We start from the raw sequence: 22,443 nt of genomic DNA, 5'->3' as shown, positions 1-22,443 counted from the left end.
ACCTTGATAGTGTTCGAGACGTTGGTGGTGGAGGTGGCCCTCGGCTGTGGGGGCCAGGGCTTTGGCTCCAGCTCGACGGCTCTAAGCGATCACCCCGCGGCTCCACGCCGGCCTCCTTGGGCGCGTCTCCCGCACCGGCCCTGCCCTGCCGGCGCTAGCACGTCAGTTTGCGGGTGTGCGCAGGCGCGGCGGGGGCGCTTGGCCCCGTTGGGTGGGCGGCTGAGCCCGGGAGCGCGCGAGCGAGACCATGGCGGGCAGCGGCGCGGGGGGCGGTGGTGTCGGCGAGACGAAGGTGATTTACCATCTGGATGAGGAAGAGACTCCCTACCTGGTGAAGATTCCTGTCCCGGCGGAGCGCATCACCCTCGGCGATTTCAAGAGCGTCTTGCAGCGGCCCGCGGGCGCTAAGTACTTTTTCAAGTCTATGGATCAGGATTTTGGGTGAGCGCGAGGCCTAGCCTGGGAAGGACGATGGGTGTGCTAGGATGGATTGAGCGATGTTGAGGGGCACCCGTCTGCCTTGGAATTTTTCTGGCCTGTAGTGGAACATAGCATATTGTACTATGCTAGGGTAGATCGGCCATCCCAAGACGGACAAGGTTTTCGTTGGACACAGAGAGCTTTAGGAGAACGGGCTGGACTTTAGTAAACCAGAGGCAAGAAAATTAGCTTGGAATAATGGGGCACTCTGGTTTGTTTGGCTGTCCTCTCCACTTGATTTTAGCCAAAAGGCTAAGAAGCGATGCTTGAGGATATTCTAGGCTGTGCTGAGATTAGATTCATCTATCTTTTGGTAGTCTGGTATGTTCTCAGACGTCTGCATGAGAATTATATAGAAATTCTGTAGTTTTTTTGTTTATGTGCGTGTTTTGATTTGTTCTTTTGTTTTGAGACAGGGCCTTACTCTTTGTATCCCAGGCTGGCTTCGAACTCCTGGAGTTCCTGCTTCAGCCTTGAGAGATGGAATTAACAGGTGTGAGCCAATATGCTGGGCATGCAGGTGTCAGTATGTAGACTGGGCTATCGTTAGACAGCTTAGGCTATCCTGGCTCATTAATTAGGTCCCATAGTATCATTATTTTGGGACAGTGTAATCTGCAATAATGCAGAGAGGTCTCTATTGGTACTTAGATATCTTAGGCTGTTTTGAAGTAGATTTTTTTTTCTGGCAAAGTTTGCACCATTCTAAACTCCAATGAGTTCTTCCTATTTTCTCTTAGACCTTTTTTTTCCCCCCTGAGGGGAATTGGAGGTTTGTTTGTCTTCATTTTAAAGAGATTTTATGTGTATGGGTGTTTTGTATACTAGCATATTTGTGCACCACAAGCATGCAATGTCCACAAAAACCAGAAGATGGCACGGGATCTCTTGGAACTGGAGTTATATATGTTATCCTCTACATAGGTGCTGGGAATTGCACTCCAGTCCTTTGGAAGAGCAGCCAGTGCTCTTGACTGCCGAGCCAGGATTTCATTCTGTAACTAAAGCTACCTAGGGCTCACAATGTAGAACAGGCTCACCTTGAACTTGTAGCAGTCTTGCCTCTACATCTGCATCCTGAGTGCCAGGACTAGAGACGTGTAGCACTATAGCTGGCCCAGACCTGGATCCACTGTGTCACAAGACGGGGGGACACACAGGCTGGTGGTGCCAGTATATACAGCTGTACTGGGGTATTGCAGTCAGTACTGGTGCAGACAGCTGCTTGTGGGGAGCCAAGGGGGCTATGCTAGAATAGATTGGGTTGTTCTAGGGTAATTTGGGACATTCTGGGTGATCCTGGGCTGGACTGGGACTCTGAGTGAGGCAGAGTAAGGCAGCCTTTTGTTTTGTAGCTATTGGGACTAAGCGTTCTGTGTGTCCTCAAGCTCAGGGTTTGAAGGTAGAGTGCATTAGGTTCTGATAGCCTGAGTCGGCATAAGCAAGGAGTTCAAGGTACTGGGGAGCCAAAGGTTCTCTGCCACCCGGGTCTGGGAGGGTCTCCTTAGCTGTGAAGAATCCCTGTGGTTCGAGCACATTCCTCATCAGCTAGAATTGAACAAATGACTCTCGCTAAAGATTGTTTGACATGGGCAAAGTGATACTATCTAGGGGGTTGTCTTGGATTTAAATCAAGGTTCTTTTTGCATTATAATTTTAGGCAATTTATTTAGCTTTTGTGCTTTGATTTCTTCATCTGTGGCATGATGATAATCATAGTGTAAAATGCTTAATTTAGGTGCACAGCACATGGTAAATTCTTGGTGGCTGGTAATTTTCATTTAGTATTGAGGCTAACTAGTTCATAGACTAGATTATAGTGATACAAAATTGCCTGCTTTGGAGGAGACTGGGCCATGCTGAGGTTGGGTTATGTTGGGAAGAGTTGTATACGCTGAGCAGACCAGTGGTGACTGGGCTATGTCGTCTTGACAGCAAATATATGAGGCATTTACCCTCAAAATGAGGCATATACCCAAGGCCCCCAGAGCATAGTTAATCAGCCAAGAAGTTTTATTATTTTAATTTTTTAGATTTTTTTTTTTTTTTTTTTTTTTTTTGCTTATTCTTATGTATGTGAATGTTTTGCCCGCATGCATGTATATACGTGCACCATGTGGGTGCCTGGTTCCTGTGAGCGTTCGAAGAGACCGTCAGATCCTGGAACTGGAGGTATGGATGGTTGTGAGCCATTGTGTGGGTGCTGGGAACTAAACCTGGGTCTTCTGCGGTAAGTGCTTTAACCACTGAGCCAACTCTCCAGCCCCGGACAAGAAGTTCTCATTTGGGGGTGAGGTATTATGTATGTGAAAGGAAGCCTCATGGCTCATATTTCATCACTGCGTATTTGCTAATGCTTACTAAGTGTCAAGGCTGGTGCTGCACACCCAGGACACATGTTGAACAGAACAGATGCTAATGATTTCTTGTGGGTATTGAGAAGGAACAAGTCTAGTCTGCTGCAGGAACCTGTGGGAGGCTGGCCACCAAGGCTGGGCTTCAGAATTTCTCAGGCTGAGCAGATTGTAGCAGGAAGCCTAGCTTCCCCTCTCCGTGGGAGCTTTCCTAGTGTGGAGTATTGTCGTTGCCTCTAAGGGTGTTTTTATCCTGCCAAGGCCACACATCTGGACAGACTCTGGATGTGAGTTAGGGAGAGCTAAAAGGTGGTAGAGCAGCAGAGAACCACATGAGGACCAGAACCTTTTGTGGGACAGGTGTGTCAACCAGAGAAAGGTTAGCAAGGCTCCTAAAGCTGGTGGAGCAATTGGAAAACTGTCCCGAGTGGCGCTTCCAGGTTTGGATCAGGTGCGAAGAATCCTTTGGAGCAGCGTTGTATCCCCGGGGTGGGAGAGGGTGAAATAAGGAGGAGACTGGAGTTGTTTTCACGTGTGAAAGTAAATAGTTTCACTGTAAAAGCAGAAGAGCCCAGGTGCCATGGTGATGGTGATGCGTGCTGGGCGTGGTGACATGCCTTTGGTCCCAGGAGGCAGAGGCAGGCAGATCTCTGTGAGTTCGAGGCCCATCTGGTCTACATAGTGAATTCCAGGCCATCCAGGAATACAAAATGAAACACCCTCCCCCTAAAAAAAAAAAGGGGGCAGAGGATTGGGTCTGGAGAGATGGCTTGGAGGTTATGAGTGCTAGGTCCTCTTTCAGAGGACCTGAGTTCAGTTCCCAGCACCAAAATGGTAGCTCAGCACTACCAGTAACTCCAGCTCCCAAGGATCTAGTGCCCTCTTCTGTCCTCTGTAAGCACCCTCCCATGTTAACATGTGTGACAGTCATACACACCTATGTACATTTAAAAAAAAAACATAGCCGGGCAGTGGTGGCGCACGCTTTTAATCCCAGCACTCGGGAGGCAGAGCCAGGCGGATCTCTGTGAGTTCGAGGCCAGCCTGGGCTACCAGGTGAGTTCCAGGAAAGGCGCAAAGCTACACAGAGAAACCCTGTCTCGAAAAACCAAAAAAAAAATAAATAAATAAAACATAAAGAGGACTAGCCAGGGCAGCAGTGAGTCAACATGCTTGGATTGGATGGAGATTGGAAGAGACTTTGAATAAGATTTGGGGTCTCTGGGTCTTCCTTTTTTTGATATACATATATAATTTATATTATTTTATGTGCATTGGTGTTTTGCCTGTGTGTGTATGTCTGTGTGAGGGTGTTGGGTCCCCTTGACAGTTGTGAGCTGCCATGTGGTTGTTGGGAATTGAACCCAGATCCTCTGAAAGAGCTGTCAGTGCTCTTAACCTCTGAGCCATCTCCCCAGCACCTCTCTGGATTTTCAAGATAGGGTTTCTTTGTGTAGCCATGGCTGTCCTAGAACTCACTCTGTAGACCAGGCTGGCCTTGAACTCAGGTCCGCCTGCCTCTGCCTCCTGAGTGCTGCTGCTGCTGCTTCTGCTTCTTCCTCCTCCTCCTCTTCTATTATTATTATTATTATTATTATTATTATTATTATTATTTGGAGACAGCATCTCTCTACGTAACCCTGGCTGGCTTCAAGTTCACGGAGCTCCTCCTGCCTCTGCCTCCACGTATTAGAATTGAAGATGTGCATGTCACACCTGCCCTCTTACTGACCGCTCTGCTCTCTCCACAGGGTGGTGAAGGAAGAGATTTCAGATGACAATGCCCGCCTACCGTGCTTCAATGGAAGAGTTGTCTCCTGGGTAAGGGGAGTCATTACCAAGCTGCTTCCAGCCTCAGTCTCTTTCTGCACCTCTCCCTGCCCATTGGTGGCCCTGGCTTCTCTACGTGCGGAAAGCGGCATTCCTTAGCTTTCTCTTTCTGCAGCCTCCCATACTGGCTTTCCTCTGGGCTGTCCCCCAGGTCCCTGAGACCCCGTTCTCTTGCTCCTTTTCCTTGGTCTTTTCACGTAAGCCACTACCCAGTGGAGTCATGTTCTCTTGCACTCTTTTAGCTGGTGTCCTCAGATAACCCCCAGCCTGAGATGGCTCCCCCAACCCACGAGTCTCGCACAGAACTGGTTCCTCCACCTCCACCATTACCCCCCTTGCCACCAGAAAGGACCAGTGGCATTGGGGACTCGAGGCCTCCATCTTTCCAGTGAGTCCTTTACAGTCTTGAATCCAGGGGAGGGGAGTGAAGAGGGAACCCAGTGCCAGCCCTTGGGGAGGGGAGACTGAGGATTTGGGTCTCTGACCTACTGACATTGGTTGGAAACTCTCTACCTGTGCAGCCCTAATGTGTCCAGCAGCCATGAAAATCTAGAGCCTGAGACAGAAACCGAGTCTGTCGTGTCACTGAGACGAGAACGACCTCGAAGGAGAGACAGCAGTGAGCATGGCGGTGAGGGCAGGCCTGGAGGCAGGGTAGCCTGGCAGCGGGCAGCGGGCAGGGGAGGCAAGCCTCAGCATGAAGAGCACCAAGAATGGGAGGCCTGGCCCCTGAGGTTCTCCTTTATACCTAGCTGGTGGCCACAGGCCCAGTGGTACCTCAAGGCTGGAGCGCCACCTGGCTGGGTACGAGAGTTCCTCCACCCTCATGACCAGTGAGCTGGAGAGTACCAGCCTGGGCGATTCGGATGAGGATGACGCCATGAGTAGGTATGGTTCCCCACATCTCTCCCCAGGGCTCCCTCCCCCCTTCCTCCCTCTAGTCAGTCTTGTTGCGTTTGGCTCCCTGACCACTTCTACCTCCAAACACCCTGCTTCTTCTCAATTGCTGTCAGATTCAGCAGCTCCACCGAGCAGAGCAGCGCCTCACGCCTCCTCAAGCGCCACCGAAGGCGGAGGAAGCAGCGGCCACCACGCATGGAAAGGGTGAGGGGGCTTTGGGTGAAGTGGGCCTTAGTGACACAGAGGCTTGGGGCTTGTCTCCGTGTTGTTGAAGAGCAGTTCACCCCTCTCCTGTCTCCCTGCCACAGACCTCATCCTTCAGCAGTGTCACCGATTCCACAATGTCTCTCAACATCATCACAGTCACACTCAACATGGGTATGGACGGTCCTGACGAGAGGCGGGAGGAGAGGGTCTCCAGGGCTTCTGGGGCCTAGTCCCTCACGTGGACTCTCTCCACAGAGAAGTACAACTTCCTGGGCATCTCCATTGTGGGCCAGAGTAACGAGCGGGGTGACGGAGGCATCTACATTGGCTCCATCATGAAGGGGGGTGCTGTGGCTGCGGACGGGCGCATCGAGCCTGGTGACATGCTTTTGCAGGTGTGCTGACAGGTTGGCTGCTGGCTTGGGCAGGCGCTCTCAATCTCTCACTGCCTCTGACCCAGTTCTCCTCCCTCCAGGTGAACGATATGAACTTCGAGAACATGAGCAATGACGATGCTGTGCGGGTGCTGAGAGACATTGTACACAAGCCAGGGTGAGCCTCTGCCGGGTGCTGGTCCTCAGGCCTCTTGGTTTTAGTCCTTTTGTCTTTGTTTTGCAATTTACGAAAAGGAAGTGAGCCGGGCATGGTGGCACACACCTTCAGTCATAGCACCAGGGAGGCAGAGACAGGTGACTCTCAGATTATGAAGCCAGCCTGGCCTACATAGTGAGTTGCAGGCCAGCCAGGTCTCAAAACAAAACAAAACAAAATAACAGATCTAAGTGGCTGTACATGTCACTCCAGCCTAAATCATGAAACCAGAGTGGTGAATGCCTCAGAACGCCCACCCACTGTGCACCCCTTCCCACTCCCACCCCCCTCACTGGTGGTAATTACTCTTGACTTCTTTGGTCAAGAAAACCTTTGATGGTTTTTCCACCCATGCCTGAATCCTGGAACAGGATGGTTCACTGTTGGCTGTTTCACGCTTCCTGTGAATTGTGCAGCGTGTTCTCCCTTGTTTCCCTCAGCAGTGTTTTGAACTTAGCCGTGTCGGTGAGTCACCCACATTGTGAAACCCTGCACTCTCGCTTTCTCGAGCCTGGTTATGCACATGCTCCTTTCTTCTCCGTCTGTATGTCCTTAGTCCTCCTTGTATCGGGCCTTGGTCCTCCCGAGGCCTCTCCCTCCTACTTGCTTGACTGGCCTTCTCTTCCCCACAGCCCCATCGTGCTGACCGTGGCCAAGTGTTGGGACCCCTCTCCCCAGGCCTACTTCACCCTCCCCCGCAGTGAGTGATGCTCAGGCAGGGGTCTGAAGTTAAGAGATGTGGGGAGCTTGGGCATGGTGACTTAAGCTTGGAATCTTGGCACCTGGGAGGCTAAGACAGGAGGCTCTCCCGGAGTTTGAGGCCAGCCTGGGCTACAGAGTGAAACCCTGCCTCAGACAAACAAGAACACCAGAGACTGGATGAGCCAGAAGATGAGGCTGGGCTTCTGGTTGTAGGGAATGGGTTCAAGAAGGTCAAGGGAAGGGTGGAACTGGATTTTTAATCCTGGAGCAGACAGGGCTAGTTTTCTAGGGTTGAGCAGTGATGATCTTGGTGATTATTTTTGTACCAGATGAGCCCATCCAGCCAATTGATCCTGCTGCCTGGGTGTCGCATTCTGCTGCGCTGACTGGCACCTTCCCTGCTTATCCAGGCTCTTCATCCATGAGCACTATTACATCCGGCTCCTCCCTGCCTGAGGGTGAGTCTCAAGCCCCTCCCCACCTCCCTGTTTCAGTGGACCTTTCTTCAGTTCTCTCTTGTCTCTGTCAGGCTGTGAAAGCCGGGGTCTCTCCATCCACATGGACATGGCCTCTGTGACCAAGGCCATGGCAGCCCCAGAGTCTGGGCTAGAAGTCCGGGACCGCATGTGGCTGAAGATCACCATCCCAAATGCCTTTCTAGGTATTGCCAGGCCCTGAGCAAGGTGGCATGGGAAGGGGAGGAAGAGACCAAGGCTGGGACAGCGCAAGGCCGAGGGTAGGGGTTTGGAGGAGAGTCTGACTTTTCCCGCTGGGCTTGCTCTCAGGCTCAGACGTGGTCGACTGGCTGTACCATCACGTAGAAGGGTTTCCTGAGCGCCGGGAGGCCCGCAAGTATGCCAGCGGGCTGTTGAAGGCGGGACTCATCCGACACACTGTCAACAAGATCACTTTTTCTGAGCAGTGCTATTATGTCTTCGGGGACCTCAGTGGTGGTTGTGAAAGTTGTAAGTCACCTGCCTGCCCTGGTGTGGGAGAGCAGGTTGTCCTGCCTTGTTCTGCTGTCCGGCCCTAGACCTGGCCCAGAAACTGTAGCCAGAGCCACCAGGGTAGTCAGGGCCACACTTGGCCTTGCAGTGGCCAACCATGGGGGCTAATAGGTGCCCATATGCTGCTGAGTAAGCTGGGTGCCAGTTGCAGAGCTATATACCGAGGGAAAGAAAGACTCATGAGTCCCACAAAAGCATACTGGACTAGTGACGGTGGCCCTGGTTGTGTCTCTGCCCCAGAAGCAGAGTTTTCTGTTCCAGGCTCATAATCTCTTCGTGAGTGGCTCTGGGGAAATGGTTCCCGGTTTCTCTCTGTTCTCAGGAATCCTGGCCCCTTAAAACAGGGACCTTTCTTCCCTTTCCTTCCAGACCTAGTTAACCTGTCTCTGAATGACAACGACGGTTCCAGTGGGGCTTCTGACCAGGACACCCTGGCTCCTCTTCCTGGAGCTACCCCCTGGCCCCTGCTGCCTACCTTCTCCTACCAGTACCCAGCCCCACACCCCTACAGCCCACAGCCTCCACCCTACCACGAGCTTTCATCGTATACTTACGGTGGAGGTAGTGCCAGCAGCCAGCACAGTGAAGGTGAGTCACCCCGCACATCAGATACAGCCAGGGCATGAGGGCAGAGTGGAGGGACTCAGGGAGGAGAGGCAAGAGCAGGGGCTGGGGGGTCCAGAGGCCTCTGGGCTGAGCTTCACTTACCCCGTACCCCCCTTCCCCCCCCAACAGGGAGCCGGAGCAGTGGGTCAACAAGAAGTGATGGGGGGGCCGGGCGCACAGGGAGGCCTGAGGAACGGGCCCCTGAGTCAAAGTCTGGCAGTGGCAGTGAGTCCGAGCTTTCCAGCCGAGGAGGCAGCCTTCGGCGGGGTGGGGAACCTGGTGGGACTGGTGATGGGGGCCCCCCTCCATCCAGGGGCTCAACAGGTGGTACTCCTAATCTCCGAGCTCTCCCAGGGCTCCATCCCTATGGCCCTCCCCCTGGCATGGCTCTCCCCTATAACCCCATGATGGTAGTCATGATGCCTCCTCCCCCACCCCCTGTCTCCGCTGCAGTGCAGCCCCCTGGTGCTCCTCCAGTCAGAGACCTGGGCTCTGTGCCCCCAGAACTGACAGCTAGCCGTCAGAGCTTCCACATGGCCATGGGCAACCCCAGTGAATTTTTTGTAGATGTTATGTAGGGCCCACCTTGAGGCCACATTGGGTCCGTGCCCTGGGGCTGTCAAGTTTCAGCTTGGTGCTCCTCATAGTGCCTGGGTCCATCCTGGTGCTTGGTACCTACAAGGTTTTTGCCACTGTGACTCACCAGCAGTGCCTGGTCCTTCCCCTTCCTCAGGGGTAGTCGGGGACCTTTGGTTATTTTTAGCTTTATTTTTTATAAGCCTTTTTGGGGATTAAAATAGACTTTCTTATATTTTGGGGAGTATTTTTGTAATAGACATTTTCTCTTTTATATGAAGAATCCCTTCATATAAAATTTCCTGGGTCCCTTCTAACCCCGGAATACGACCACCACCTCCAGTTGTCTAGTTAGTTGTGGGGTGGTGGTTACTGGTACCCTGGGAAGAGGAAGGGGGCGCTGGGTACCCTAGACAGCAGTCCAAGGAAGCTGGTGGTGTACTTGGGGACTGTGTAGCTGCCTTTGTTACTCTATTTATTTTAGTCACTTGTATAAAACACCAAATAAAGCAATAGAGGCCAATTCCCCAAGCCTCTGGCTCCTTTCTTTGGGAGGTAGGCAGTGGAGAAGAGGGGCTGAGGGAGACACAGAGGGACAGTGAGGTACAGCAGTAGAGGGTGGCCTGTCAGAAAGTCGGGAGGGAAGCAGGCTGTGGAGAGGAGCGCTGAGAGGCAGCAGCAGGGGGTGGCTTGTCAGAAAGTTTATTGTTCTTAAGGCAGTAAGTACTCCAGAGGACAAACAGGAGGAACCAGGGCCCCATAAAGGGGACCTGGGTTTTGGCGTAAAAGAAGGCACGATACGATGTTGGGCCTGACTAGGAGTATTCAGACTCGAAGGGGGTTCCTGGTGACCACGCCCCCACTCTCCACCATGGCCTTGGAGATGCTTTTGAAGTTACGGAAGAGCTGTGGCTGGTGAGGGTTGGATTGCAGGTTAACCATGTTTTCTCGGATGCGGGCTGCAGCCTGGGGAGATGGAAGGAGAGGGTCGGCCTGTGTCTCCATCACCCCCTGTCCTGGGGAGCTCCAAGGCTCACCTCAATACACCAACTATCACAGAGCATTTTCTCATGCTGTGCTTCGGGGTGGCCCTCACTCAGGGATCTTGAGGCTCTGTAAGGAAGCAGGAGGTTAAGGTGATCGTGAGCTGTGGCGCTGGCCCAGCTACTGAGGTTCAAACCTCCCAAGCTTCCCACTGTGCCTTCTTACCTGGAGAGAACCACCACCATGGCATAGAGGTCAATGGCTCCATCTGCCAGCCGGTGCAGCAGGAACTGTTCATCTGTCAGGTAGATGAGGGTGGGGGTTGTTAGTCTGAGGGAGGGCGGGGGGGTGGCAGGAGGTAAGGGGGGTGGCGACAGGAGGTAAGGGGGTTGCGGAGCTCACTCACTGACAATCCCTTTCTTGTGCTTTATCAGCTTGGCCTCCACTACAGTGGCAAACTGCTCCAGAGCCTGTACTGTCTGAAGAGACAAGAGTCACAGCGCAGAAGCGGGCAGTCCCTTGCTGCAGGCTCTGTTCTAAGGACTACTCACCAGTTCACCGCTGCGACTTAACTCTGGGTGAATAACCCCCGAGAGACTCAAACCACTGCCAATCCCTGTCCGCCTGGAAAACAGTGCAGGAGTCAGGGGCTGGGTAGCTGCTGCATACCACCTTGTCTTTCCCTGACCTGTCCCTGGCTTACCGCCTCAGCTGCTTGCCTGCTTCTCCTATCAGGAGACCAACATTGGCAAGAGGATTCTTCAGGGCATTGCCAAGCCCAGTGAGTTCCTTTCCTTTGTCCTGTGGGGGAGGAGGGTCCAACAGTCAGGACTCAGTGTCCTTCACAGTTTCTCCGCCTCCCTCTCCTTCCTCTTACCATACAGCCCTGCAGAGCCACAAACAGTCGAAGAATGTCATTTGTCCCTTCAAAGATCCGGAAGATTCGAGTATCTCGGAGCACACGCTCTACCCCGGGTTCCTAGCACAGGGGAAGACACAAACTTCTGTTGCAAGGTGCCTGTCCACTCCGTAGGATGCCCGCCCATGCTGAGGGATACTCCATACCTTCATGAAGCCCATGCCCCCCATTATTTGGATGCACTCATCTGTCACTCTCCAGGCTGCTTCCTAAGGACAGACCCAGAGGAGTTTGGTTGGGGAGCTGAGTTCCGGAACTGAACTCTGCCCTTCCATCATGCCTGGGTCCTCACCGAGCCAAAGATTTTGCTGATGGCGGCCTCTATCTGGAAGTCTGTGAATCCCTGGTCCATGTTGGCACTCAGCATGTAAGCCATGGACTGAGAGGGCATAGTTGGGACATGGGGAAGAAAACAGGAAGAGGCTGTGTGAGACAGGGTGGTTCACACTCCAGGCTGCAAGACCAGCTCTGCTCTGCTCCCCCCAACCCTTGCATTCACTTTATCGAACTCCCTGGTCAGGTCAGACAAGTCCAGTATGTGTTCCTCTGATTTGGTAAGCCAGGCTTCCAGGCCTCAGACTTGAAGGGGTGGGTTGGAATTAGTATTTGGTATCGCTGGGAAGCACTTAGGGCAGCATCACTCCTTCAGAAGCTGAACTGACTATGCCTCCTCGCATCCCCTAGGGCATTGGTGTAAAGCTGGAGACCCACTGCCCCAGGTGCTGCTGGGGGTTGTAGTCTGACCCAACTGTGAAGAAAGCCATAGGGCTCCAGGGGGAGGGGCACAGGAAGCCCTTACCTCAGTCACATACTGCAGAATTGCCATCCGAGCCAGCTTTTCCTGAATCATCCCAAAGTTATGAATTTTGTCCCCAAACTGGGTACGGTTAGTAGCATGATCAACCTGAAAGGCACATGTATCCCACTGGTGATTCTGCAGTCTCCATTGGGGTGAGGACTCGAGAACTGACCTAGAAGATCTGGAATTTGTGTGTGTGTGTGTGTGTGTGTGATGGAGGGAGTCCCCGCAGGGTAGTTGGGGGCACGTGCAGAGAGTGATTCCTTCAGGCTGGCTAGGGACTGGGGCAGGACTCACCGCCTTGGCAATCATGGCTTTCATGGTGCCTGCTAGGGTTGCAGCCATCCCAAATCTTCCATTGTTGAGGATGTTGACGGCAACCTTGAAGCCGCTTCCTACCTCTCCCAGCACGTTCTCTGATGGCACCTGAACGCCATCAAAATACACTTCTGCTGTGTTAGATGCTTTGATACCCATCTTCTTTTCAGGGAGCCCACTGAAAAGGCAGGGCAGGAAAGAGGAGGTGTGAATAGGATACCTTGAGGAATGGCCTTCCTGGTCCTTATGATCAGGGAGGAACTCCCCAGACTTAGGATACAGGCACTGCACGTGTGCCCTAGGGCTGCGGAGGTCCGGCTCTGGCCTGTTACCCGAGTTCTCCCAAGGAAACGAACTGCCTACTTCCTCTGGCTCTTGTGCATGTCCCAGTGTGACCTGTAATGACTGGTTTTGAGAGCCCAGTGCTGCCCCCTTGATTCTACCTTGTCTTCTCCATGCTCACTCACTGGGTAACACCTCCGAAGCTCCTTTCCACTACAAAAGCTGTGATCTTCTCTTTCACAGCCCCCGTGGCTGCATCTTTAATTGGTGTCTTGGCAAAGACAGTGAAAATATCTGCGATGCCCCCATTACTGTGGAAGAATGAGGCATTAGTAAGTGGTGTGTTTCAGAACAGTGAGGTTAGGAGATTGGGCTGAAGGGAAGAAGAGAAATGGAAGATTGCCTGATCCAAATCTTGGTTCCATTGAGAGTATAATACTTTCCACAGGGGCTGGGTACAGCTGAGCATCGGATGGAGGCTGCATCTGACCCACTCGAGGGCTCTGTTAGGCAGAAAGCGGCCACAGCTTGCCCTGTTGGGGAGAGAACTGGTTAACCTGGGATGGCCGTCAAAGTTGTGTCCCTTCTATACTACTCCCAAGCAGTTCCTGTAACAAGATGAGCAGTTTCACACTCCTTACCCCGAGGTCCCTTAAGGTTGTCTTACCAGATGCCACTTTGGGGAGGTATTTTTCTTTCTGGGCCTTTGTGCCATAGAGCAAGATGCCTTTGAAACCGATGCTCTGATGAGCTCCCAGGGTAACACTAACACCAAGGTCATGCATGCCTACGATCTCTGCCAAGCGAGCATACTAGAGGGGAAGAAGGCATCTGGGAATGTAACAGGCTGCATTGAAAGAGAGTGGGCAACAGGGTGAGCCTGACCTGGGTCATCTGTACTGTGAGCATGTAAAAGTAAAGTGGGATCATAAAAAGGCGTGGGGAGGGCTGGTGATGTAGCCCCGTGGTAGAGTGCTTGTCTAAGCACGCTTGAGGCCCTGGAACGCTTCCTTAAGAAAACAAACAGGGACATCAAAGGTCCTAGATCTTTTGTTTTTTTGTGACAGTCTCACTGTGTAGCCCTGGTTAGCCTGGACCATGATAAATAGACCAGGCTGGCCTCAGACTCTTGAGGTCTGCTTGCCTCCGCCCCCAGACGTGCTGGGATTAAAGGTATGTACTGCCATGCCCAGCTCTCCCTGGTCTTGACGTGAATATTGCTTACTACCCTGTTGCCACAGGTCCCTAAAGACTTGGGTTTCAGGCTAGGTCCTTGGTCCTAGTAGGCTGCACATAGCTCATGTTTTCAGGGGAAGATGCAGACAGGTGAGAAATAGAGCAGGCAGATAGTATCCCTGGCTACTTGGCCCCAGTGATGAGGAAGCTGGAGCAATGTGGGTTTTAGTAAGTTAACCAGGGGAATCCTCTTACCTGGGTATTGCAGAGGCCCAAACCGCCCAGCTCACTGGGCACTTGCAGACCAAATGCCCCCAGTTCCTTGAGGCCCTGCATAGTCTTCTCCTCCACCTGCTCTAAGGAGTCATTCTTGGCAGGATCATTCACTTCCTGGGCAGGGAATAGGACCTCATATTCAGAGGCTCCTCTAATCAACATTTGCCTTCCCCAAGAGGTGCTGTGCCCGTCACTTACCTCAAAGAACCGGGCCACTGGCCCCACCAGCTCTTTGAGAAACTGTGTCTGGTCCTGACTGAGCACTGCAGGATGGGGAAGAACAGGCCAGTCAGGTGGGGAGGCTGCCCTGCCCACACTGCCACTCACTACCCCCTTGCTTACCAGATGGGTATGGGAACACCTGATCCGTGGTGAGCTGGCCTTTGAACATCCCGGCGGCAAAGGACTTAGATTCCTGGGCAGGGAAGAGAAGTTTCAGGCCACTGGTTCGGTGCGTCTCCTGGCTCATAAGGGTCAATCCAATTTCCGGGTCACTTACCGCCTTGGCTGGTTTCTCTCTGGTAGAAGCATCGGAGAGGGTATCTGGCTTGTCCAGAACCGCCTGGGGAAAGGAGGCGATCACTTAAATAGGCTCGCGATGGGTCTTAGGGTGCCCCAGGGAGAGCCCGGGGAAGCGCTGGCTCTGGCAAAGTGATCAGCGTCTTTTCCCCTCCTTGCTCACTAGGGCACCCTGGCTTGCCCTTTCCCCTAGTTTCGGTGCCAGAGCTGTCACCAGGTGACTGGGATGAAGAGAGGCCCCTGTTGGTCGCAGGCTAGTGGGAGCCGACAACTCCCACTCCTGTGCCGCTGTCACTTACCTGAGCGGCCTCACTAGCATAAAGTCGCTGGACAGAGGTGGGCCGGTTTTGTCCCAGAAGCACAGTAGATCGTGAGCTGTAAGGAGTCGGGGTTCAGTCCTGCCCTGGTTTCCAGACCCACTGTCCCCCTGCCATATACAGACCTTCGGGACCCCAGCCGCAGCAGCTGCCGCCCCACACTCGGGGTCATCCGAGCGGACTGCATCTCTAAGCCGCCGCGGAAGCCTTGACCGCTGACCTCTCCTTACGTCCCCGCCTGCCTGAGGGTTGTGTGTCTGGGCCCTGACTCATGCTCCACAATGCTCTGCGCGGTAGGCGGCGTGGTCGTTCAGGCCCGATGCATGGTGGGAACTGAAGTTCCGGCGTGCACCCGGTCCCTATATTCTGACTGACCTAGAGTAATCAATCTTCAAGCGATCCGTTTTCTTTCCCAAACTCTTTAGTGCAGCAGGTCCGAACTAAAGTCTAGTTCAGCTAGAGGGATGGAGGTAGACTGGATCGAGTTAGAAGGGAGAGGTGGGAAAAAGGACGGTAAGGTAAATGTCAAATGCAGAGGCATGGAATATTTGGAAAATGTCTCCAACAAATAAAGAGGGGAATGGGGTGGCAGAGTCAAGCTGGGGTGTGCTCTAAGCAAATTCTGAGACCTAAGAGGTTTCACCAGCTCAAAACATCTAAAAGCACATAGTAGGAGCCTCTGGTCTCTTTCAATGGACTGGGAGAGACTGAATCAGGAGGATCATCGTGAAAAAATTTTTTTTTGGTTGCGGGGGTTCGAGACAGGATTTCTCTGTAGCTTTAGAGCCTGTCCTGGAACTCGCTCTGTAGTCCAGGCTAGCCTTGAACTCACAGAGATCCACCTGCCTCTGCCTCCCGAGTTGGGAGGAATTAAAGGTGTGCGTCACCACCAACCAGCCGGGAGATCATCATGAATTTGAGGCCTCAGGGACCTCGTTTTGTTTTGTTTTTAATGCGGAATGCTGTTTATTGAAGGAGGGAAGAGGTCTTAAATACAGGCTTACGGCACAATGGGAGAACCCCGGAGGGCAGAAGTTGGATACAGATGTTTTACAATCTTGCATCTAAGCTGTTAACGCCCATTATGCAGGATACACAAACAAGGAACTTCCCTTAAGCATTCAGGAGGGTGGAACCCAGCAGGGAATTAGCATAGGGAGGATATCAAGGTCAAGGTCAGCAAGCAAGGCAACAGTTACCCAAATAAGAAATTTATATTAGTTTTTTTTAAAAAAGATTTTGGCCGGGCGGTGGTGGCGCACGCCTTTAATCCCAGCACTCGGGAGGCAGAGCCAGGCGGATCTCTGTGAGTTCGAGGCCAGCCTGGGCTACCAAGTGAGTCCCAGGAAAGGCGCAAAGCTGCACAGAGAAACCCTGTCTCGAAAAACCAAAAAAAAAAAAAAAAAGATTTTATTTTAATTTTGTGTCTCTGTGTGTTTGTATATATTTTCCTGCATTGAGTGCAGTGTCTGTGCAGGCCAGAGACGATGGGTCCTCCGGAACTGGAGTTACGGGCAGTTATGAGTCTCCTGACGAGGGTGCTGGGAACATAGGTCAGGTCCTCTAGAAGAAGATGTGCATGCATCTATTTAATTATTCATTCATTCATTCATTTATTCCTCCCTCCCTTCCTTCTTTTCTTTCTTTCTCCCTTCCTTCCTTCCTTCCTTCCTTCCTTCCTTCCTTCCTTCCTTCCTTCCTTCCTTCCTTTCTTCAAGACAGGGATTTTTCTGTGAAGTCCTGGCTGTCCTGGATCTTGCTCTGTAGACCAGGCTGGTCTCGAACTCACAGAGATCCACCTGCCTCTGCCTCCCGAGTGCTGGGATTAAAGGTGTGCACCACCACTGCCCAGTGCATTTCTTTATATTTTTTAAAGGTTTATTGTATTATTTTTTAATTTTATGTATATGAATGTTTGCCAAGATGTATATATGCACATGACATGCCTGCCTGATGCTGGCAGAGGTCAGAAGAGGGCATTGATTGGATCCCCTGCAACTGGAGTTACAGATAGTTGTGTGCCACCATGTATGTGGGCGCTGGAAACTGAACTCAGGTCCTCTGCAAGAGCAATAAATGCTCATAATTGCTGAGCCTTCTCTCTCAAGCCTCATTTAAAAGTTTGTTTGAGGCTGGGCGGTGGTGGCGCACGCCTTTAATCCCAGCACTCGGGAGGCAGAGCCAGGCGGATCTCTGTGAGTTCGAGGCCAGCCTGGGCTACAGAGTGAGATCCAGGACAGGCGCAAAGGCTACACAGAGAAACCTTGTCTCGAAAAACCAAAAAAAAAAGTTTGTTTGTTTATGTGTGTGTGTGCACTCTTTCAAGCACTTGTCAGAAGACAGCTTTCAATAATCAGTTCTCTTTCCACCTTTATGTGGGTTCCTGATGTCAGGCTTGGCAGCAAGTTCCTGTGCCCAGTGATCCATGTCACTGACCTCTGTACACCCCTCTTTCCATACTTCTCACTGCGGTCATCAGGTCTGGGAAGAGAAAGAGCTGGGCTCAACTTAATTCTTTTGAATTGCTGGGACTGCCTTAGAGAAAACCGTTTTTCTGGAAAGTAGCTAAATTATACCTGGCTTTTGGGGAGGCACACTATGTGGAGCCCAGTGGTACCTGGGGACCTGTGGAAGAATGGACCCACGATCTGCTTGCCTACTTTATTAGCCACAACTGCGTAGGGAGAAGGCAGCTCAACCCCAATCTTGTCGGATTAGGGAGATTAAAGCAAGAGAAGAGAGAGATGTCCCAGAGACCGAGAGGTGAAAAACGGGTCTTTGGAGGGGAGATCTGGATCTGTGATGGGGGCCCGGGTGCTCTTTCGGTTCCTGACTCTTTCCATGGGGGTCTAGAGTGGAAGGACGAAGGCCGGGGAACCTTAGATGACTAACTGTGTGAGTGACTTGGCCTCACTCCCTCGTCACTTCTCACCAGCTCCCCGGTCAGCTCTCTGGCTCTTGGCACCCCCACTCTTGCGGTGGGCACCCCCTCTTCTCACAGTGCTGCACAGTGACCTCTTCCAGGCCTTGCTGGGTGAGTAATTCCAGGGTTCTGAGGGGCCACGGCGGAAAGGGCTGTCCCGGGCCTATGAGGTCAAGTGTTCCCGGTTCTAGAATGGGTGGGAGCCTGCAGAACATCTGGTCCAAGCTATAGCCTTTGTAGACTCATGCCCCTGTGCCCTCCATCAGCCTAGAGGAGCGTCTCTCTACAAACAGAAGCCAGGGGTAGCAGGGGTGGCCAGAGAGGCCTGGGAAGTGGGAGGGTGACTTAGTTATGTTCCTGTGACAGACATCCTGGACTATTATGAGGCTTCCATCTCAGAGGGTCAGGTAAGGTGCTGAAGGTGGGTGCCTGGCTTCCTGACTGAGCTGGCAGGACTTGGAGGGACACACTGATTCCTTGCTAGTATTGAATTGAGACTTCGGGGCCTTGGCAGCAGAATCCTGAGTACTGACTGAGGGGTTGGGGACACTGAGAGTGCTCTTTCTGTGGTCAGTCAGCCCTGTACCTCTTTCTCCCTCTCCCCTTTCTTGGATTGCCCCAATTTCAGCAGCAGAGAGCCCAGGCCATAATTAATTACTTTTCAGACTTCCTGTGAATCCTAGGGGAGAACTAGCCCCCAGGATTCCCTGCTGCCAGCCCCTCCCTCAGACCCTGCCCCATGCTGTGGCCTCCCTCCCACACTTAGACAACCGGGCATGCTCCCATCCCAGCTGTGGGCTTTTTCCTTCTAGGAAGTGAACTCCATCCTCCTTGCCTTTGCTGTCATAACCGAGGCTGACTAGGTCTCCCTCCATGTTTGCTATAGGGCCTCTCTGCTCCCGCTCCTAGCTCCTTTCCCATTATCCGGGTTCCTGCCAGCAGTGAAGGAGTTAACACTGCTAAGGCACCCCCCCATTCTGGCTCCTAGCTCCCTCCCTCCCTCCCCCTGCTTCCTCTCTCCTCCTCTCTCCCCTTCCCTCCTCGGCTCCGCGGCTTCATCGGCCGCTGCCATCTCCAACCCCCCCCACCCCACTCCCCCGCCACGGCCCCTAGCCCCTGGCCGTTCGGCAAGACCCCTGCATATCCCGGGGCTTCCCGAAATCCAGTTCCCCTCCCCCACCCCAGCTCATGCCCCAGCCCCAGAACTCCGGGGCTGCCAGCCCCCGGTGTCCCTGCCCCTCCTGAGAATCGGGGTGTGCTCCTCAAGCCCCCTCCCTTCCACCTGGGAGCCCCTTTTAGGGTCCCCCCCTCCCTTCCACGCTCCCCTATCCTTCTCTTCTCCAACCTTCTCTTTCCCCTCTCACCCCTCCCCCCATCCTGGCCCCCCCTGCAAAAGTGGGGTGCGGAGGGGGGAGGGGTGAGAACCCACCGAGGGGAGGAACAAAACTCCAATGAAGTCAGAGCCCCCTACTCGCCGCCGCGGCCAGGCCCCCCAACATGGACTGTCTCTGTATAGTGACAACCAAGGTAAGCATGATGGGGGGTAATGCCAGTGGGGAGGGGGAGCAGGTAAGGAATTTGTGGAGAGGGGTTAGGTAGGCCTTATCTAGGGCTGCAGACACTGGACTGGAGTGGAGCATCTGAAATAAGATGTATTAGAGGGGTCACAATTTAGTTTTGGGGTTCACATCTGAGAAAACGGTGGATTTGGCCACAGGTGCCTCCTGGACAGATCATTTTGTACCTATAGAGAAATGGAGAATTTGGTGTTTGGGGTGGCTTGGTAGGCTTTGGTGTTCACCAGCAGTGCTTTGAGGGCAATTTATTTAGGGAGAAACCTGCCTGGCTCACATGGGAGTTCTGCTCATATATGTGGGAAGGTGGGCTATGTGTGTGTGTGTGTTGTGGGGGGGTTTCTCTTTTTTCCTGGGCAAAAAGCTGGTTTCTAGGTGCTAACCAATTTGGGGGGTCTCTTGGCATAAGGGTAAAGGTTACTGGTTGTGAGTGTTTGATTTGTCTGGGGGTGTCAGCTGGCAGATAAGGGTGGCCCTTCAGGACACAAGACATCTTATGATAGATATGTTTGGGATGCTCCTGATTTGAGGGAATTGTTAATGTAGGGTTTGATTATATGGTATAATGGAGTTGTCAGAGATCTGAGGCCTGATACAGAATTACCTGAGAGAATGGACCAGGTGAGATTAGGATTTGGGGTACTCCCATGGGAACTAGAAGGTTGCAACAGCTGAGGTTGCCATCTCCAAAGAAGGATGAGAGGTTTAGGGTAGGAGGGTAGAGAGAAGGTAGTTGAGGAGGGGGACCATGTGGGTGATGCAAAATTTGGGGGTAGTCCAGGCAGGTGCCCAGTATCCCCATCGCCCACATTTCATCTAGTCCTGGTCAAGAAAACAGAAGAGCAGATGGAGGGGACTGTTACCCTGACTCTTGGGAGGACACCTGGGTTTAAGGGTCTCTGAAGAGGCTACTGGGATAAAAAGGTGTAGGAGGAGGCAGGGCCGCCAGAGCCAGGATCTCCACAAGGGCCCAGGGTCCCTGTGGTCAGAGCCTGGACAGAATGGGAGCTCTGGGATGAAGAGCCCAGGCAAGCTCCTGGTAGGATGTTTAGGTCGTTCGCTAGCTTGCTCGCTTGCTCCCAGACTCTGAGACTGGCAAGCTGGATGCCTGGTGTGTGGAGGGAGGCTTGGGCGGGTGGCAGGCAGCTGGGGGTTGGGGGGTGGGACAGGAAGTGGGGGCCGGGGGAGGCGGGGTCCGGGTGAGTCACAGGCTGGGGAGGGGGTTATATTTAGTGGGAACTGCAGCTTCTTATGGGAGGGAGCTGAGGACACACATGTTCCTTGCCACAAACTCACACATGTGTATACACATGCCTTGTGCACGTGTGAGCATGATTGGAGATTGGGGGCTGAAGACTTTAGGTCTTGTATCCCCGGCCCCATCTACAGGGCTGCTTGTTTTTCTCCTGTTCTGTGGGCTTTGGGCTTTCTTCCAGGTTGCTGGTTTTCTCATCCCCTGTAGTTTTCAGTAGATTTTTGTGCCTTAGTTCTTCTGGCCCTCTTTGAGCGTCTGCCTGTGCTCTTTCTGTCTCTTGTCCTTAGGCCTGATCCTTGGCCTTGGCCCCTAGCTGTTCTCACCTGTGTCCAGATGTATGTAGGAAACCCATCGGGATGTGTGGGTTCTGCTTCTAACACGTGAGCACATGAATGCCAGTAAGGGTGAGGGGTTTGCCTGCACTGGTAACCGTTCTGGGTGGATGCATTTATTCATTTTCTGCTCCACACTCCTGTGTGTTCAGTGGGGCACATGATTGAGCATCCCTGAAGGTAGCAGGCTAGCAGAGAGGATCATGCATTCGGGTTTTACTGAGGTTTGCCACATTCATTGGCCAGAAAACTTGTCAGCCTTCAGGGTGGAGGGACTCCAACTCCCATAAGGCCTTGAGGTACAAGATCCCTCCGTGGTAGAGTGTGGCTGTCCTTAGGACTGTTGGGAGTTGTGGTTCCTCTCTATCCAGGGCAGTGGCGGGGAGCCCAGGAAAACCCAGCAGGGGGCACATAGCTTCTGCCCTCCGAAAATGCTGGGGGGTGGGTTTGGGAGTGCTCAGCCTTTGTGGTCTCTGATCTCGCCTGGTCTGTTTGATGGCCCTCCCATCTTTCGGTGCCTCTATTTATAACCTGCTGCAGTAATTTAAGGAACATTTATTGAATACTTAATATGTGCTCAGCTCTGTGCTCTGTGAAAACTCTGCTTTACAGCTATCACTGAGTCTTATTCGGTACCTAGATCTCTGCCAGTATCTCTATCTCAGAGCAGCTTTCTCCCACTCCGCCCCCGTCCCTCCCCCTTCTCCCCGCGCTGCTGCCGCAGTTGCCATGGTAACCAGCGACGACTGAAGTTGCGTGGCGGACTTGAGGGCAGGGCGAGGGTGGCGGAGGGCGGAGCAGAACAAATGGGGGCTGGGGGAAAAGTAGGGAAAAGAGAGGGGGCATTTGGCCTGGGCCCCGGAGGCGAAGTGGTTAAGCCCTCTGGGTGGTCCTTATTGGGCAAAACTAAGATGCTGGGGGCGGGGCAATGTGTCCAACAGCTTCATTCATTGGTCGGCAGGGGCGTGGTGGAAGGATAGTGTGGGCGAGGCCGGGGGAGCGAATGGGCGGGAAGCGGAGGGAGGCGTGGTTTCATAGGGCCAGGTGGGCGGAGTCGGCTTACTCTATCGGAGGAGGCGGGCAGAAACCCTCAGAAAGGGGAGGGACTAGGTTGCCAGACCAAAATGAGGGCGGGGCTGACCCGGGAGGGGCGGGGTGTGGTTCCTGTACAGAAAGGAGACCCGGTTCGTGTGGCGGTAGTCCAAGTAATTGCGGGATGCGGGGGTCTTTGGAAAGGAGAATCCGTGGGTTGGAGATATGACGTCTCAATTTTCCTAAGATGGAGGCCTGTTCAGATTTCATCAGAGTACCCCTCCTACCTCAGCTCTATGTTCCAGGGAGACAGTTGCTAGGCGACGGCAAAGTCCTTGATTGCTGCGTTGCCAGGCAACGGGGAAACGGAAAATGGAGGGAAAAAGGAAATGGGGGATGGGAAAGGGTCTTAGTAGTCCATATCGCCTACTGGTGGAGAAGAAGGGCCTATGTATTTTGTAGGCTAGGAAGGAATTTTGAGTAT

General features: G+C 53.0%; 3 protein-coding genes across 4 annotated transcripts in view; 2 read left to right on the top strand and 1 right to left on the bottom strand.

Moving 5' to 3' along the window:
• Dvl2 (dishevelled segment polarity protein 2) lies at nucleotides 1-9,779 on the top strand. Of its 2 annotated transcripts, none has more exons than XM_052756554.1 (15): nucleotides 1-441; nucleotides 4,586-4,655; nucleotides 4,907-5,052; nucleotides 5,186-5,283; nucleotides 5,417-5,552; nucleotides 5,678-5,768; nucleotides 5,873-5,942; nucleotides 6,027-6,166; nucleotides 6,247-6,323; nucleotides 6,995-7,062; nucleotides 7,394-7,522; nucleotides 7,594-7,725; nucleotides 7,850-8,029; nucleotides 8,441-8,659; nucleotides 8,807-9,779. In XM_052756554.1, the coding sequence occupies exons 1-15, from the start codon at nucleotides 248-250 to the stop codon at nucleotides 9,253-9,255; spliced, it is 2,199 nt and encodes a 732-aa protein (XP_052612514.1). In that variant the 5' UTR covers nucleotides 1-247; the 3' UTR covers nucleotides 9,256-9,779. The 2 variants fall into 2 exon arrangements, with proteins under 2 accessions (XP_052612514.1, XP_052612513.1); XM_052756553.1 differs by having other exon boundaries at nucleotides 5,186-5,295.
• A 160-nt stretch (nucleotides 9,780-9,939) lies between these two features.
• Acadvl (acyl-CoA dehydrogenase very long chain) lies at nucleotides 9,940-15,122 on the bottom strand. Its single transcript, XM_052756555.1, has 20 exons — nucleotides 14,969-15,122; nucleotides 14,826-14,901; nucleotides 14,507-14,569; nucleotides 14,350-14,422; nucleotides 14,206-14,270; nucleotides 13,987-14,121; nucleotides 13,223-13,367; nucleotides 12,959-13,088; nucleotides 12,741-12,866; nucleotides 12,253-12,451; nucleotides 11,956-12,060; nucleotides 11,449-11,535; nucleotides 11,303-11,365; nucleotides 11,115-11,216; nucleotides 10,941-11,038; nucleotides 10,789-10,861; nucleotides 10,644-10,716; nucleotides 10,463-10,535; nucleotides 10,291-10,366; nucleotides 9,940-10,219 (listed from the first exon to the last, which is right to left on the bottom strand). The coding sequence occupies exons 1-20, from the start codon at nucleotides 15,028-15,030 to the stop codon at nucleotides 10,079-10,081; spliced, it is 1,965 nt and encodes a 654-aa protein (XP_052612515.1). The 5' UTR covers nucleotides 15,031-15,122; the 3' UTR covers nucleotides 9,940-10,078.
• A 3,755-nt stretch (nucleotides 15,123-18,877) lies between these two features.
• The window catches only part of Dlg4 (discs large MAGUK scaffold protein 4), a 25,224-nt gene continuing 21,658 nt past the window's right edge, over nucleotides 18,878-22,443 (top strand). Inside the window, exon 1 of the mRNA XM_052758218.1 lies at nucleotides 18,878-19,293. Within this exon, the coding sequence (XP_052614178.1) occupies nucleotides 19,264-19,293 (30 nt within the window). The 5' untranslated portion in view covers nucleotides 18,878-19,263. The remainder of the gene's footprint in view (nucleotides 19,294-22,443) is intronic.

The sequence above is a fragment of the Peromyscus californicus genome, unplaced genomic scaffold (genome assembly GCF_007827085.1).
Source record: "Peromyscus californicus insignis strain IS unplaced genomic scaffold, ASM782708v3 Scaffold_3__1_contigs__length_106647218, whole genome shotgun sequence".
NCBI classification, from domain to species: Eukaryota; Metazoa; Chordata; class Mammalia; order Rodentia; family Cricetidae; genus Peromyscus; species Peromyscus californicus.
The sequence above is the reverse complement of the archived record's forward strand: the minus strand, read 5'-3'. Positions and strand labels throughout refer to the sequence as shown.